Source organism: Sabethes cyaneus, chromosome 3, assembly GCF_943734655.1.
Source record: "Sabethes cyaneus chromosome 3, idSabCyanKW18_F2, whole genome shotgun sequence".
In the NCBI taxonomy this organism is placed as follows: Eukaryota; Metazoa; Arthropoda; class Insecta; order Diptera; family Culicidae; genus Sabethes; species Sabethes cyaneus.
Window position 1 is genome coordinate 19825594 of NC_071355.1, and position 15911 is coordinate 19841504.

Consider the following 15911-nt stretch of genomic DNA (forward strand, 5'->3'; position numbering starts at 1 on the left):
TCGGTAACCACGCGTTTTGTTTTGGTCAATCAAATCAAAAACTAAAAAAACACAAACAAAACAATAATAAATTCTCGTTTTTTTCAGCTTTCTGGTTTGTGCTGTTGCTCTTTCGTTGTCGCGTTACATTCGCTTTGTGTTTGCGTTTTCGTTTGTTTTGTTGGTTTTGTAACGTGAAAGTTTAATGTTCGAAAACAAAAAAGCACACTTTTCTGCTTTCGACTTTGAGTATGAAGTTAATTTATTTACAAACTTTTGTGTTCCTTTTCTTTCTCTATACACTTACTCGCTACGGTTGCGTAAATCTATCTAGTATTGAACAGTAGAGCAGTATTGTAATTGATTGTTTTTTGTTTGTTTGTTTGCTTTTTCGCTTGTATGTGCATGAGTGTTGCTGTGTGTGTGTGTGTATGTTTGAGTATATAAAGCACTAGGTTTGCTGCACTAGGTTTCACGTATTCTTATAAAAAATGGCAAGAATGGACAGAAGCTGTTCGCTTAAAACGTTCAACCTTAACGTTAAAGTGTTCGTTTTTGTGAACGTCGATCGATCGAGTATGACGACGAAGGTTTTCACTATACTTTTTTATTTCTACTAGGATTGTTTGCCAAAAAACACAGAAGGAGAAAAAAAACATCACAGTAGAAATTTCAACTTGTTTGTTTTTCGTGGTTTCTCTGGGGGGCGGAGCATGCGACGCCCCGACGGCCGAGGGAAATGGACCTTATCGATTATGTGATTAAATTTACTTTCTGCCTCCGGCAGAACAGGCAGCATCCGGTAGAACACTGCCGGTTAGAAATAAGAGGGCACAGGTTTTCCGCACAAGTTTTTTTTTTGTTTGTTTGTTTTCACACTGCTTTGATCACTTCGATTGTCACTGTTTATCTTATCACACAACGTTTTGTTTTCTAGCAACTAAGTACAGTTAGGTTCTGCGCGACGCGGCTGGTTAAATACAATAAAATAGGAACGTCAATTTTTGTTGTTCAGATTTGTGGGATTCAGATTTGTTTTTACGGTCGATTATTTTTCTGCTGGCGAAGTGATTGTTTTTTTTTTGGTACAGAAAAAAACGCTTTTCATTCTGTACATGTGGAGAAACGACTTCGGATAAGAAATTGAAGTAGAATTTGAAACAAATACTCTGGTGGCGAGTGAATTTCTTTACCTAAAAGGGTAGCAGTGAGGTTGAGTTTGGAGTATTACCGGCTGGCAACGATGGCGGCAGTGTTGAGTAGGATCGACGCGGCACTAGGCGATTGAGACTGACCGATCAGTGGCGGGGGACCGGTGGGTGTCAGCTGGCCGGACGGTTGCTGCAGGTGGATGGCAGTGTTGGAGGCAGCCGCTGTGGCTGCTGCCGCGGCCTGTTCCGCTGCTGCGCGGTTTTGCTTGCTCGCTTTGACACTACCGGAGGGGTTTTTCTGCGCCATATGCGTCTGGTAGTGTTTGGCTAGATGGGCCTTTTGGCGGAAGCTTTTGCCGCAGAGGGAACAGGCGAACGGTTTCTCACCCGTGTGGGTCCGGATGTGCACATTGACGGAGTACTTGTCCTTAAAACCCTTCGAGCAGATCGAACAGTAGTGCAACGAGCGTTCCTTTCGTTGGCCGTTGCAATGCGTCGGACTTGGATTGCTGCTACCGTGATTCGTCGTGCTGAGAATCGAGGCAGGCGTGGTGTTGAGGTTACTCATGCTACTGTTGTTGTTATTGTTGGCTATGCTACTGCTGCTGTTGGTTGAAGTAGTGCTGGCACCACTGGTGAGAGATCGCTTGTACTTCTTGGATGTTCGCGGGGCTTTGACTTTTGGCGTGGATGTCGTTGTAACCACGTCGGACGAAGTGGTCGTCGATATTGCGTGCTGGTTGGCACTCGATATCACTAGATTACTGTTTCCATTATTGCTACTGATAAGGCTAGGGTTCTGATGTTGGTTGATGGCAGCGGATTCCACGATGATTTCGGTGTAGTTGTTATTATCGGTGCAGAACTGCTGTACTTCGGTGGCGATTCGCTTCAGTTTCTCGTAGTCTTCGGTGAAGGCCGAATCGAGGGTGAGAAACATGTCGTCGACGACGACACCGGAACCGAGATCGCCAACCGTAGCCGTGTGGGCTGGATGCTGCGGGTTGTTTGAGCTAGGAGAGTGCAGTGCGGTCTCATCGAAGAGTGGATTCGCAAGGGTGGAGTCAGCGTATGCTAGGGAATCTGCCTCTCCGGTGTATAGGACCCGCCGTAGTTCTTCCTCCTTGATCTGCCCGGCAGGTATCACGGTTATACCGTTCTGAAGCTGCACGGGAGTTCCCTTAGTGTATCCCTTTCCTTGGAGTGCACTCCGCAGCAATGATTCCGGCGTTTCGTGCTCTATCACGTTGTGATCTGACATCTGCCAGTCGTTGTTATTGTTCTGGTAAGCTATCACACTGTTCGGATCCATCAAGCTGTTCGACAGCACAATGTTGGTAGATGTTACGGGAATTTGTTGTACTTGCTGGTGAAGGTGCTGCTGTTGTTGCTGGTTTAGGAGATGCTGCTGCTGCTGCTGGTGTTGCGGATCTTCCTTACCGTGATGATCCGTGCCGAAGCCACTGTCATCGTATGAGAAACATTCCGTCTTGACGTAACCCGGGAAGCCTCCGAGTATCGTGTCCAGATCAAGATTCGCCGCAGGAGGAGGTGGTTCGGCTGCGCTCGGGTCTTTTCTCAGAACCCACGGTTCTGGAGCTCCGTTTAATACTGTCAGTGTGTAGATCTAAAACAGAGAACGCATTAGTAGGGAGGCCCAAAAATTTGACCTAAACGTTACTGACCTGCCCGTCGGTGTCAGTCACCGCATTACTAACCGAGCCGGCTGTGCTCGGCTGTCCTGATCCGCTGCTTTGCTGTTGAATCCAGCAGTACCGATTGATGTCGTCGAACATCGTCTGGTCCAACCGATTGACATCCTTGTCAGGTCCCCAGAACTAGAAACAGAAAAATAGTTCACAATCAGTACAGTGTCACTGATTACAGAGTGTAAATAAGCAATTTATCAAGCAAAGAAAGTTGCTTTTAACCACAAGGTATACTGCGCGATCGACTGCGGCGATTTCGCTTTCAATCCGTGTTGGAAGACGCGCGAATTGACGTGGTAAAAAAACTCACGCAGCAAATGAAACCAATGCATGGATAGATCCGAACAAATTGTTGCATGTTGCCTCTGCAAGCGAGCACCAGCCACACGATCAGCTAGAGTCGACCAGTCGGAAAAAGTTAGCATTTTAAGATGCGTATTAAATAACAATATATTTTTTTATTAGACCGGTAATAAAATTGTTGCGAGCGATGAGTTGGGGAGCCAGCTTGTAAGGCGCGTGTTAACTAAGGAAGGAAGGGGGGGGGGGGTGATCATCGTGCCAAGCAGGTTGCGCTCATCTTCGAAGATAAAATAGTAAACGCACAGAGTAACAGACGTAACGCTGGAGCTTTGTTCCGTCACCATAAAAAAATAATAATTTTGTGCAACTTGGTCAGTGCTACTCCTATTGCTAATAAGACAACAAAAGCCAACATAGCAGACTTCGATCAAACAGACAAACGAGTCAACCGGACCGTTAAACAACGCAAATCGGTTGCAAACTATGAACCCGATGAGAGACAGGTAAAAAGGACAACATAAAATACCTGAACATTAATTAACAACGGACGGATGTAATGGTCTCTTTTGATGTTGCAGCTTTTTCACCTAAGCTAAGATTAGTCAATAACTGGTCTTCTAGACTAGCGTCCCTAGAACATTAGTTATTGAAACTAAACGAAGGACGGAACGGTGATTGCTGAACGGCTGAATAATGTATACCGTCGATGTCGATTGACCTCAAAGGGGGTCTTTCAGCCTTTGTCTCAGCCTCAGCCTTAGATCGAGTAACCAACCCCGTTGCTGAGTGTCAGCTTGAGGAGTAGCCCTGCGCCTGCCAGCCATGAGCGAGCGTCGGTTCCAAAGTCAGGGGCGGCTCTTGACGGCTCGTTGTTTCTCAAACTAGTGACTCATAACAGTTCAGTTACAGCATCATCAACGTAGACCCGAACGAAGGTAAACCTGACGATGCGGTAGTAGCGTTCTACCCGCGGCTGGAGGCAACGCACGACAGCTGTTCGCCACGGGACCCTAGGCCCGTCATCGGAATTATGAATGCCCAAGTCGGTAGGGAAGAAATGTATACACAGGTTACTGGAATCCATAGCCTACATCCCGACACGAACGATGCCGAGGCCGGTTGTATAACATTTCGCCGAAGACCATATCGCGGAGTACCGTTTCGCGGAATACCATTTCGCGGAAAACATTTTCGCGGAAAGTACTATTTCGCGGAATGTACCAAAACGCCGAAAACCCTTTCGCGGAAAGGACTATTCCGCGGAAAACCGTTTGGCGGAAAGAAACATTTCGCGGAAAACCATTTGGCGGAAAATATTGTTTCGCGGAAAACCATGTTAGTAGCAAACGTTTCCTAGATGATTCAGGGCGAGCCGGCCGCAGGCAACGGCGAGTGTTCGCCGGTGACCCGCCGTCGGAAGCGCCGGCCACTGCGGGGGGGCAGCCCCCCTGCAGAGATCACATCTGTTTAGGTCTATTCGTTTTCCTAGGTCTACTGACCTCTAGTTAGTTTTCCCTAGTCCTCGCATCAATTTAACTTTCATTGAATACAAAGCGGCGAAGCCGCGTTTTGCGGCTTCCAAACTGAATGAGCGGTGGTTCTCTGCCAAATAGTACTTTCGGCGAAAATTTTTTCCGCGAAACAGTACTTTCCGCAAAAATGTTTTCTGCGAAATGGTACTTTCCGCGAAAATGTTTTCCGCGAAATGGTTTTCCGCGAAACAGTGTATTCCGCGTTATGGTCATCCGCGAATTGGTTTTCCGCGAAATGGTATTCGGCGAAATGTTATACAATCGCCGAGGCCTGGTAATTCGAAGCCCATTTTCCCACGCAAAAAAATCACAAAAAACCATCCGAAGATCACCTGAACAACGAACAGTCAACCAGGTTGACCACGTTCTTCCTACGGGGTACGGCTGTTGACTCTGACCATCAACTAGTACCGCCCAAAACTGTCAATCGTATAGCTGACACTTCAAACCCGTCCTCTTCTGCTGAGCCATAGGCAGCTAGACAACCCCCAATCAGAGAGGCTACTGCCGCGGTTCTTGATGAAGAGCCCCGGAGTATACGTAATGATTCGTCTGACACTACATTGGTCGAAAACTACTGAACCAATCGGCGTGAAAATTTGCATGTAAAGGTTTTTGGGGCCAGGAAAGGTTCTTACGATGGTTAGAGACCCCCCCATGGGGCACATTACATTTGTATGGGGCTCCCATACAAATGTAACACAAATTTCTGCATAATTCGAGAACTAATCAAGCAAATGGAACAAAATTTGGCATGTGAAGGTTTTTGGAGGCAAAAATTTTTTCTATGATGAATTAGGACCTTTTCAGGAGGGGGGGGGGGCTCCCATACAAATGAAATATAAATTTCTTCATAACTCCAGAACTAATCAAGCAAATGGAACCAAATTAGACATGTGGGAGGTTTTGGGGGCAACAATTTTTTATGGTGGTTTGAGACCCCTCACCTTTGTGGTAGGTAATAAGGACTCTCATATAAATAAAATAGAAATTCTTGCGTAACTCAAAAACTAGTTGAACTCGAGAAATATTTGACTCTTTCATAAAACATTAGTCAATAACAAGACCACCAGAAACTATCAATAGTAACATTAGATGATTCAGAGCGAGACTGCGAGACGGCGAACTGCCGTCGAAAGCACCGCCCACTGCCAGGGAGGGGGGGACAGCCCCCCGTAGAGATCACCTCTATCTAGGTTTATTTATTTTCCTAGCTCTGCTGACCTCTATTACTTTCCTTCAGTTGAATCACCCCTGCGAAATGCTACTTTCTACGAAAAGATTTTCCGTGAAATGGTACATCCCGCGTAACGTTTTTCACGAAATGGTATTCTGCAAAACTCTATATTCCACGTTATGGTCAACAGAGAATTGGTGTTCCGCAAAACGGTATTTGGCGAAATGATTTGTAATGATGACGAATATTTAAATGCTATCCGCTTTATTTTATCAGGTTAAGCAATGGGCGGAGTTGTTTTCTACTTTACTGTGAGGAAAATTTGTATATTAAAACACCCATGAACTCCTCAGAAACTTGCAAATCTCGAGATTGTGATAAAGGTCATCCGAGCTTCACGATTTATGTACAACACAGTTTAATTTCTGGCAATACGAAGTTTGTCGGGTCAGCTAGTAGTGTATAAAAATACGCATGTCTTGAGCTGTTATACTTTTTGTGAAAGTAGGTCAAATTTTTTAAGCGTGTAGATCTTAGTTCTTGACACAAATTCTGCAATTGACCTCTTCTTTAAGAAACCGTGTTGGTGATCTTTAATCTTTGATTCCAACCATAGACAAAGACGATCATAGACGAGGGATTCAAATAATTTTGGAATCTATATAAAAATGAATTTCTGTCTGTCTGTCTGTCGGTATGTTCCTTATAGACTCGGAAACTACTGAACCGATCGGCGTGAAAATTTGCATGCAGAAGTTTTTGGGGCCTAATAAAGTGTAAACAACCTGAATACTTATATACAAAATTGCAACCGCTTAGGAGTACACGCTCTAGAAAATATACGTTACCACGATTTAGAACATCAAAGTATGGAAAAACGTTTTTTTCAGAGGACTTCATTGGAATTCCTTGCCAAATGATGTGATCCTAGAAGAATCGCATATAGGTTTTAAGAAGAAATGTAAAGATCTCTTGAATTGTTAAAAATTGTTTTATTGAGTACGTAGTTTAAATTCAGTGTAGCTAGTTCTTTTGGTAAGATCAATGTAACGGAAAAAAGACATTTTGTCTTATGTTACGTGTTATAAATAAATAAACTAAACTAAACTAAGAGGGGGGGCTCCCATACAAGTGAAATGAAAATTAACTTGAGAACTAATCAAGCAAATGGAATCAAATTTGGCATGTGGGAGTTTTTGAAGGCAAGATTTTTTTAATGAATTAGGACCCCTCCCCTGTTTAGGAGGCGGGCTCCCATGCAAATGAAACCGCTCACCCCTGTGGTAGTGGGTTGTTTATTTGTTTTCCTATTACTTTCCTTTAGTTGGGTCCACACGTATGTATGTTTGGAAGAACTGATAGATGTTCGAACTGGTCGTTCTCGTTTCGGTAAGCATTTTTAAAATAAGCAGCGAAAAGATCGGTCACTTGCTGACTGTCGTTGGAGTTTCTCCCTTGATAAGTAATATTAACAGGCGTTCCCTTGTTTTTTCTTTTCTGATGAACGTACACACTTAAAAAAATGTACTGAATTCGGCAAAATTTTGCCGAAATTTCAACAACCGAACGTTCGGCAAAAATATCGATGGTGCAAATCGACGTTTACGGATCTTTAGTAACGTTTGGTAACATAAAAAATATTGTCGAACGCTCGGCTGTTGAGATTTCGGCAAAATTTTGCCGAACTCGGTGCTTTTTTTAAGTATGTAGCTCCAAAACGTTTTGGGATTACTTTTCAAATTCACTTGCACATTGTTAAGATGCTGAAGACGAAGCGCACGGTATCTTGCTTTAAATCTGTTATGTAAACTATTGTATTCCCTCTTAAAATTTGGATTAGGATCTTATTTTGTGCATTGATTTTTTTCTGGCGCATCGTTTTAATTAAATCCGAGTCGAACCATTCGGGATAACGTTCGCCTTTGGTCGCTGCCAGAGGTAGGTAATCTAGGACAGTTTTCCACTATCACCTGATAGTACTGTGTAGTAAAGCATTGGAGGGAAGTCCTCTATGGCCGGACACTAGGATTTCTCAAAAACAAAGCTTTATAGAAATAATCGGTAAGCATGTAACAATAGTAAATTGCAAGGTTTCATCACAGATAAACAGACATAACTCTTGGAAGAAAAATCAACAAAAATTATCGTACCTCACATTTAGCCTGAACACTAGCACCATCTATGATCGATATTCCCAAATATCAAATAGCAAGAGGAGCATCCCTCAAACTAGCAAGTATTTTTTATAGGGAATTCCCCTTCTTTCGTCAAAAAGCGCCGCTTTGACCAAAACGGAGACATTCCCAACTAAGCCCAAATTTGAAATGACGGTGTAATCGGTACGAAGAATGGAAAACGAGTGTTATGTCTGTTTCCCAGATAACACAAGATCGTAATAGAAAGTGCACATTAAGTCGTATGCGTGTCAATTTTACATTGGAATTGCATAATGATTAGAGTATGTCAAGGCGAAATGTACAATAAGTTGTTTTGCGGTCGTGCGTGTCGTCATATACAACTTATGGCTATGAATTGTAAAGCAGTATAGATGACTGTAACATTTAGTTATATATTAATCGTATATTGAGGATTATTAGGTTGCGTGTTCCAAAAATTGTTGTATAGAATGCTAGACGAAGACTTAGTCTGTACCACAGAGGTCAATTATATAGTGCTTAGATTTTATATATTTATAATTATTTAAGTCAATGCAATGTTTAATTTATAACTGTAAATCAATTATTGCTTAAGGGTAAAAAGCCTACAAAAGCCAAATACAAATACAAATACAAGATAGAATTATTAAAATTTTTGCACGTATATTGCCTCCACTTTGGTACTTATATGTTCTTATGTGGTGTGAAATATAACTTTTTCGTGCGGATATGATTTCGTTTACTGGGTTTACTGGGTTGTCTGTGCTAACAGTTTAATGTCAACCTACCAACGTGCCTTGTAAATGGAGTTGCCACGTACATTTTTGCATGCATTTCGCATTACCTGCTGTCCTTAAAAGCATTTCATGTGAATAAAACTTTATTCAACTTTTATACAGCAAACCTGCAAGGACTGGACACACAAGATGTCTGCTGAAGTTTTAAATTGCTATAGGATCCTTTTCTTCCATTGATGCAAGTTTTAATTGGTCAATTTATCATGTCCGAGCATAGCGGACAGCTTTCGATGTGAGCTTTCTAATTTCAAATTTAACCTTACTGCACAAATTTTGTTGCTTTGTATTTTTTGGCTTGTAATATTATTTTTCTCCATATTAAAGAGAAAATACATGTCCGAGTCCGAGTGTCCGAGCATAGAGGACTTCCCTCGACCTATAAAACAAGCGCGAATAAGAGCGATAACACCAAATTTGTTCATTTCATTTTAGTAAATTAGAAAACGTGACACCAGTTTTTACTACTGGCACCTGTTTAGCTGAATTCTGAAAGACATGTAATAAGAATGTAAATTTGTCAACTGTACTGTCAATTTGAATGTAAACTAATTGTATTATGAAGGTCTTTACTGTCGGAATAAGCAATAAGCGCATGCAGATAAAAAAGTTCATTACAGTTATTAAGTTTATTTTTTATTGTAATCAAGTTCTCAATTAAGGAAATTTAATCTATACTATTTGCTATGTACTATTAACTTTATTTAATTATCCTGTGCCAACGAAAGGTATCGTTTCAATATCCACTGTGCTCCCTTCTCAATTTCTCGAGACAACCGTAGCTGTTTTGGTGTGCGCAGTACCGTTTGAACTCCGCGCTTGTTCAAGTGTACCAGTAGTGGTGCTTTGACATGTCGATCCACTGTTAACCGCTTAAGCCGTGGACAGTTTCGTCCCACAAACGCTAGCAGCGGCGGGATGTAAGCGGCCGGTGAACGACGGAACATTATCGAGACCCGTTCTAACCTACTGAGCCAGGAAGATGTGGGGATATGCTGCGGTGGGGCCAACTTCTTCGTCAAACATCCACCGAAATCCAACGCCAACGATCGGATCCGATTTGGCTCTGCGATGGTGATAAATTGCACCGCAAGGTAGGACATTTCTACCGTTTCAAGATGAGGAGCGAGTAGTTCCAGTTGAAAACTGTGCGGCGGCTGTATTAGTGATTCCACGACGTTGGTGATATGTGCGGTGAAATGCCTTAATTTTGGCAGGTGTACCGTGCCTCTGCCTCTTGGTAGGGTGAATACAGCATTTGGAATACAGTAGATCTGATCAATGTTTAGTACCTCCAGTTCCGGGAAGTTAAGTATACGTTCCAAGTGTTCACTGAACGTATATCTTTCAAGTGTTAGGTTAGTAAGTTTTCTGCAGTGTCGCTGTGCCGATAGGAGAGCTGCGTCGTGGCCATATCGCATAATAAGCGTGGTGATGTTCGGGAAAAATTTGAACGCACAGGACCAGGGTTCACAATCGATTTCGTTGTCGTCAATGTCGACATCCAAGTACTGCAGATGCGGCAGGTAGCGCCCGATCCAGGTACCAAATATGTCAAACTCATCTATCTTTGCCGACTGAAAATGACAACGATCGTCAAACCGTTTGATCGTTGCGCTTACATAAGAACATGCTCCAGGCACCATGTTCAGCTCGTTGAGGTTTGATAATTGTATGCTGCGATAAGATCGTGTACTATTGTTTACTATTTGCTCGTCCATTAGTGAGATAGTGCCCTCGTCGAAGGAGTACGGTCGCACCGGAATATCAGCGAGAAGCATTTGGGAACCGGATATGGCTGCATTCCAGTTTTTGCAGACCACGGTAGCTCTCAACCGATCCCGAACGCTGAGATGTTGGAAAATATTTTCGAAAATGTGCAACGGTAAGTTGCTAAACTGTTCGCTCCACAAAGATAGCATTGTTGATTGACGGGATTTAGTTCAACGACGATTAGTTCAAACCAAACTTACAATCGGAATAACTGAAGCTCTGCGGTAGGAGCCGCTTTTTAAAGCGTTTGGATGAACGCTTTTATTTACCTATATCATTTAATTTTACCTATGATAACCCTGCATAAACGGGTTGACTCTACTTAGGTAATTAAAAAACTACAAGGTATACAGCCCTAAGGGTTGTACGAAAGGGTGACGTAGGACTGTGTCATATAATACTCATTAAATAATATGTCAAACTAGATAATCTGTCTTACACAATTATTAATAACTGCTTGATAGAAGCTCAGCCAGGTGTATCTGGGACTGGACAATAAAATCGGTGCATTTCTTGAGTCATGAGGATACAAGCAGTTCACTTCCCTACTATTCCCTAGCAATTTAGCAGTAAATAGAGTAAATAGAGCAGAGATAGTTTGAACATTGTTTCACGATCCACTATGTAATTTAAGTATTCACCAGATTTTCACAACTAATTTAAATTGAAATTTTAGATTCAATTTTAGATTCACGAATAAACAAACATTTGTTGCCATCAATGCACTGAGTTGTAGTGTATTTTTGTAATTTCGCTACGAAATTTATTATGAACTTCTTTCTAAACAGCTCAAATAGCATGCGATAATTTTCTATAAATATGCTTACCTGTCATTTCATGTGACGGAATTATAACGGTATGCGATGGATTGATATCTGCGGGCGATGCCTCTTCGTGCGACAAACTTGCAACTTCACCTGCCGAACTAGAAGCACTCTCACGCTTTCGTTTGCGTGATAATCTAGTACGCTCTGCTCCTGTTAAGGATATCCTTGGTTCAATTACTACACCAGCCACTTGTTCACGAATACGTTTACGGTGGTTACGTAAATATAACGCCTGCAACCATTTAGACATAGCGAATTCTTTAACAAATCACTACTGTATTTCACAAAGGTTGAAATAGCAATGAATGGCCAGCCCACAGATCATTGTAATAAATATGTTATGCGTAGTTTGATATTTGAACCAACTTCCTTCAAATAGTTTCTGGCCGTTGGTTACAAATAATAATCAAAACCATTTTGCACATTTGAGATAAATTCTGATTATGCTTCATTTAATTAGTTTGCGGCCCTTAAAAGGGCCATTGGTTACAAGTAACATCAACCTCTTCAGTGCAGTCAACAATCGGTGTTGCCACCAATAACCGGTCTTGCCGCTAAATGCCGTTGGTTTCGCCACCAATAGCTGTCGATGGTAAATGCTGACCGTCCGTCAGTGCGATTGTGCGATGAATGAGCAGACGGCGAACCAAGAGTACCATTTTATAGTCACTGGCACTGCCGCTGCTGCTTGTAAGCTAGTGAGGTGGTGGGGGAAACCAGATCAATTGCTGCTGCTGCTCGAATGATTATCCGACGCTGAATGAGCAAGCATTTTCCATGGAACGTTGAAACGTTAACCATTTAGAAAAGTGAAGAAAATTCTTTTGATTCTTCAATTACTCTAGTTCTTATAAGAACTGTTTAAGACCACAACGGCCTACTGCTGAATTTGCTGCTGCCCGTCAGTCGATTTGCTTCCATTTGCTGTTGGTTTGCGAAAATAACCGCCAAAATGCTATTGGGTGCCTCGAATTGTCATCGAAAATGACATTAGATGCCGCAAAGGTTCTTGGATTTGCCTCCAATAGCCGCCAAAAATGCTATCGTTACCTCCCGATTGCTATCGTTGTTGGCTCCGATCGCTGGTGTTTGCCGCCAAACGCCGTTGCTTTCGCCACCAATAGCTGTCGATGGTAAATGCTGACCGTCCGTCAGTGCGATTGTGCGATGAATGTGCAGACGGCGAACCAAGAGTACCATTTTATAGTCACTGGCACTGCCGCTGCTGCTTGTAAGCTAGTGTAGGTGGTGGGGGAAACCATATCGGCTGCTGCTGCTTAAATGATTGTCCGACACTGATTGAGCAAGCTATCGAACAATTTCGCATGTCTGCGATGGGGATAATGCAAAATGTAATGTTAAGTGCATCGTGTGGGATTCACGTTGGCCATTGCCCTCTGATTTTGCTTGTCTTTGGGACCGGTGTTGCCGTCAATAGCCATCGATGTTGCCGATTGGATTGGAAAAGGGGTGTGGCTTACAAAGTGGTCTCAAGGTTATCATTTGGATCCAAATCCTTTGGTGTATCTAATTGTCGTCCGTGCCTGTGAAGCTAGGCGATAACAAGGGAAATGTATGGAAAAATTCGACCTTGAATCTTTACACACATTTTCACTATTTAGCGTATAAAAAATTATTATTAGTATGTTACTATAAAATTGCTGGACATTTTATCTATCCAACGACATATTAACTGTTATGTTTCGTTCAGTAGTATAGTAGCTATTAGCGTTTGAAATATTTCATTCAAACGTTACACTTCTATTTCTCGTTTTTACAAAGTGCTACCCAGTCCCAGTATAGTAAACAAAGACGTAGTCCTACGTCAAAAAATAGATTTACATGTAATATTTGTATCAATCCATTAGAAGTTTGAGCCTTGATTGATATAGAGAATATAATAGACGCATTCCGCGGGCCGGTATACGAACCAGACATTTTATAAAAGTTGCTTTTAGCATTGTTGAATATTTTTTCATGATTGGACAATGTTTGAACCTTTCCAAACTGCCATGACTGATATTCTAGCATTTTCGGAAGTTATATAAAACGACTATCGAAAATAAATTAAATTTACAAGAAATAAATGATTTTTCGTGATATTTTTAAAAATGCTGCTACAGTGCGCTAAAACATTTCATCATATCATTTGTTTTCGACCAACTTACAAAGGAATATATGCTGAAATCATTCCAAAAATAGTTTGGATGTAATTTTGCAGTTATTTTGTATTTCAAATGGATGAAATAGGGCCATTCTTTTGCGTTGTAACGTCACGAAAAAGGTGTACTTTTTCGCTTTCGTAGAAAAGTACAAATTCGAACAATCTAATAATCCGTATTCTCTTTGTACTCGAAAATACCTTTAAAACGGTGCCTAACGAATGAAGATAACTTAAGTAGAACCTAAAGTAATAAGTAATAGCATCGAAAACTTAAAGCATAGCATAATAGTTGCTTCAGAAAAGTTTCTTCATTTAAAAAGCACTTTCTAGTGGTGAAAAAATATTCGGACATTAGGGACACCCCCTAAGCAGATACAAAAATTATTTTCTCTATTTCAAGTCAGAAATGATTGCTGTCTACAGAAAACTTGTAGAGAAACTAATTTCAAGAAATTTCATTGAATGCTGAAGATTTATATTTCTTACATGAAAAAAGTTATAGAGCCAAACTCTTAGGGACACCCTTGAAAATTTTTTTTTCGATCTAGTTCTTCGTACGCCTTTTAGATATTCTAAGAAATTGGTAATCGAATTAAATTGCACATTTTCGTCGAAAATAGTAGAACACTATCTTTTTCCCTCTAGGAGCTATCCCTTGTTTATTTTTTTTTTTTTTAGATTTTCCACAGTGTTCTACCCTAAGTTGTACATGGTGGAATACAGCATAAATTAACTCACAAAAAACAAGTGAGATTAGCTGCTCATAGCTGCTCTCCTCCGAGATACACCCCCTTAAAGAGTGTGTGTGTGTGTGATACAATCCATCACCCGCTGACCGGCAGCGCTTTTATGTAAAAAAATTACTTGCATCTTTTAGTTAGAAAGTTTGTCTTCCTAAATGCAAATAATTTTAGTCCTGGCGATAGAAGGTGATAGCTCTATTGTTCATCCAACGACCCATTTCTAGAATGCCTGGATATACACGCACATTCCGAAGTCGCCTTCATAAACAATAAGCCCCGCATGGATACTTTTACATATCCACACTTCCAGAATAATTTTCATTATTCTGGCGCGTATTTAATTTGACAAAATCATAGTTATAATTTGAAACAAGCAGCATGCGAAGCTGATTTGAAATAGTTCTCTTCCATACATATACCGTTTAAGTTCTATTTTGGAGATATTGCATTAAACACGAAATTTCATTCATTCAAATTATCCGCTTTTATAATTTTAATCAAAATACAGCCGAAGAGAACATTTCAGTTGCTCAGCTACACATTTCAAAACTCTGCTTCACTATAGGCGTTTTTGACAAGCTATCGCCCGCTTAGAGGCGCTGCATAAAAAAAGTGATGAAAAGTAAAATCGCTGTCAAACTCCATACATTTTTGAAAAAAGCTGAAATAAAATGCAGTTTTTGATTAACCCTTTCAATTGTCAGGATTTTAGATAGCGAAATATTGGAAGAAATTTGTTTATTTACGTTAAGGCAAGTGAAAATATTCGAATTAATTAACTTTATGGCAGAAAAATGTTAATGTTTGATTTTGTACCGCATGAAACAAAAGTACATAGAGTCAGCTGTAAAGTTTACATATCCTGGATAGAGAATCACCAATTATTTTCAGTCTTCAGCGTTTTCCAATGTGTTTTCAAATGCTAACGGATTTATTTTCTTGATTAGCATCATCTGCGCCAAGAACCAAACAGATAACCTAACAGTTCGTAACCATAAATACACTTGCGAAGCTCTAATAATCTCCCGAAGCAGAAACAATATATATCAAATAAAAGGTAATGCTTTTTCTTACCTTTATTATCCATTTTCACCATTCCCACTGTTGGTAATTCAATAAAATATTACATTTAAAGTCGAGTTCCATATAGGTGCCAGTAAGCATTTTGGGAATTGCACTTTTTTTGTAGTTCCAATAATCACAACCAGGTAGCGAACGGTTGCTCTTAGTTTTGCTCGAATTCGCCTATTTTAATTTTGATGCATAACAGCATCATCTGTACCGTAGCGCCACCTACATGTCAAACGAAACCCATATTCGTCAATAAACATCGAAAACAATTGGCATCTCGAATTATTTTTTATGGGGTTTCTGTGACATGTCATCGGAAACTACTTTAAGTTTGAAAATGTACTTATCCGTGCTTATCCTTTGTAAATCAGCGGGATTAGGAAGCCAACAGCACTAAACAACACACTCGCGCAAACTGCAGAAATAAATACTGAGTTTTAACACTGAAAATTTCGAAAGCAACGGAGCGATAAAATAAAAACAACAATTCTGAACCGGGCTGCCAGAACTCCTCCGAGATACACCCCCTTAA

At 41.0% G+C, this 15911-nt stretch overlaps 1 protein-coding gene across 1 annotated transcript in view; it reads right to left on the reverse strand.

The window, feature by feature from the left end:
- Nucleotides 1-1206: 1206 nt before the first annotated feature.
- LOC128739347 (zinc finger protein sens) overlaps nucleotides 1207-15911 on the reverse strand; it is a 66796-nt gene continuing 52091 nt past the window's right edge. The window contains exons 2-3 of the mRNA XM_053834828.1: nucleotides 2816-2968; nucleotides 1207-2757 (exon numbers count right to left, since the gene is read on the reverse strand). Coding sequence (XP_053690803.1) covers nucleotides 1207-2757; nucleotides 2816-2968 — 1704 coding nt within the window. The remainder of the gene's footprint in view (nucleotides 2758-2815; nucleotides 2969-15911) is intronic.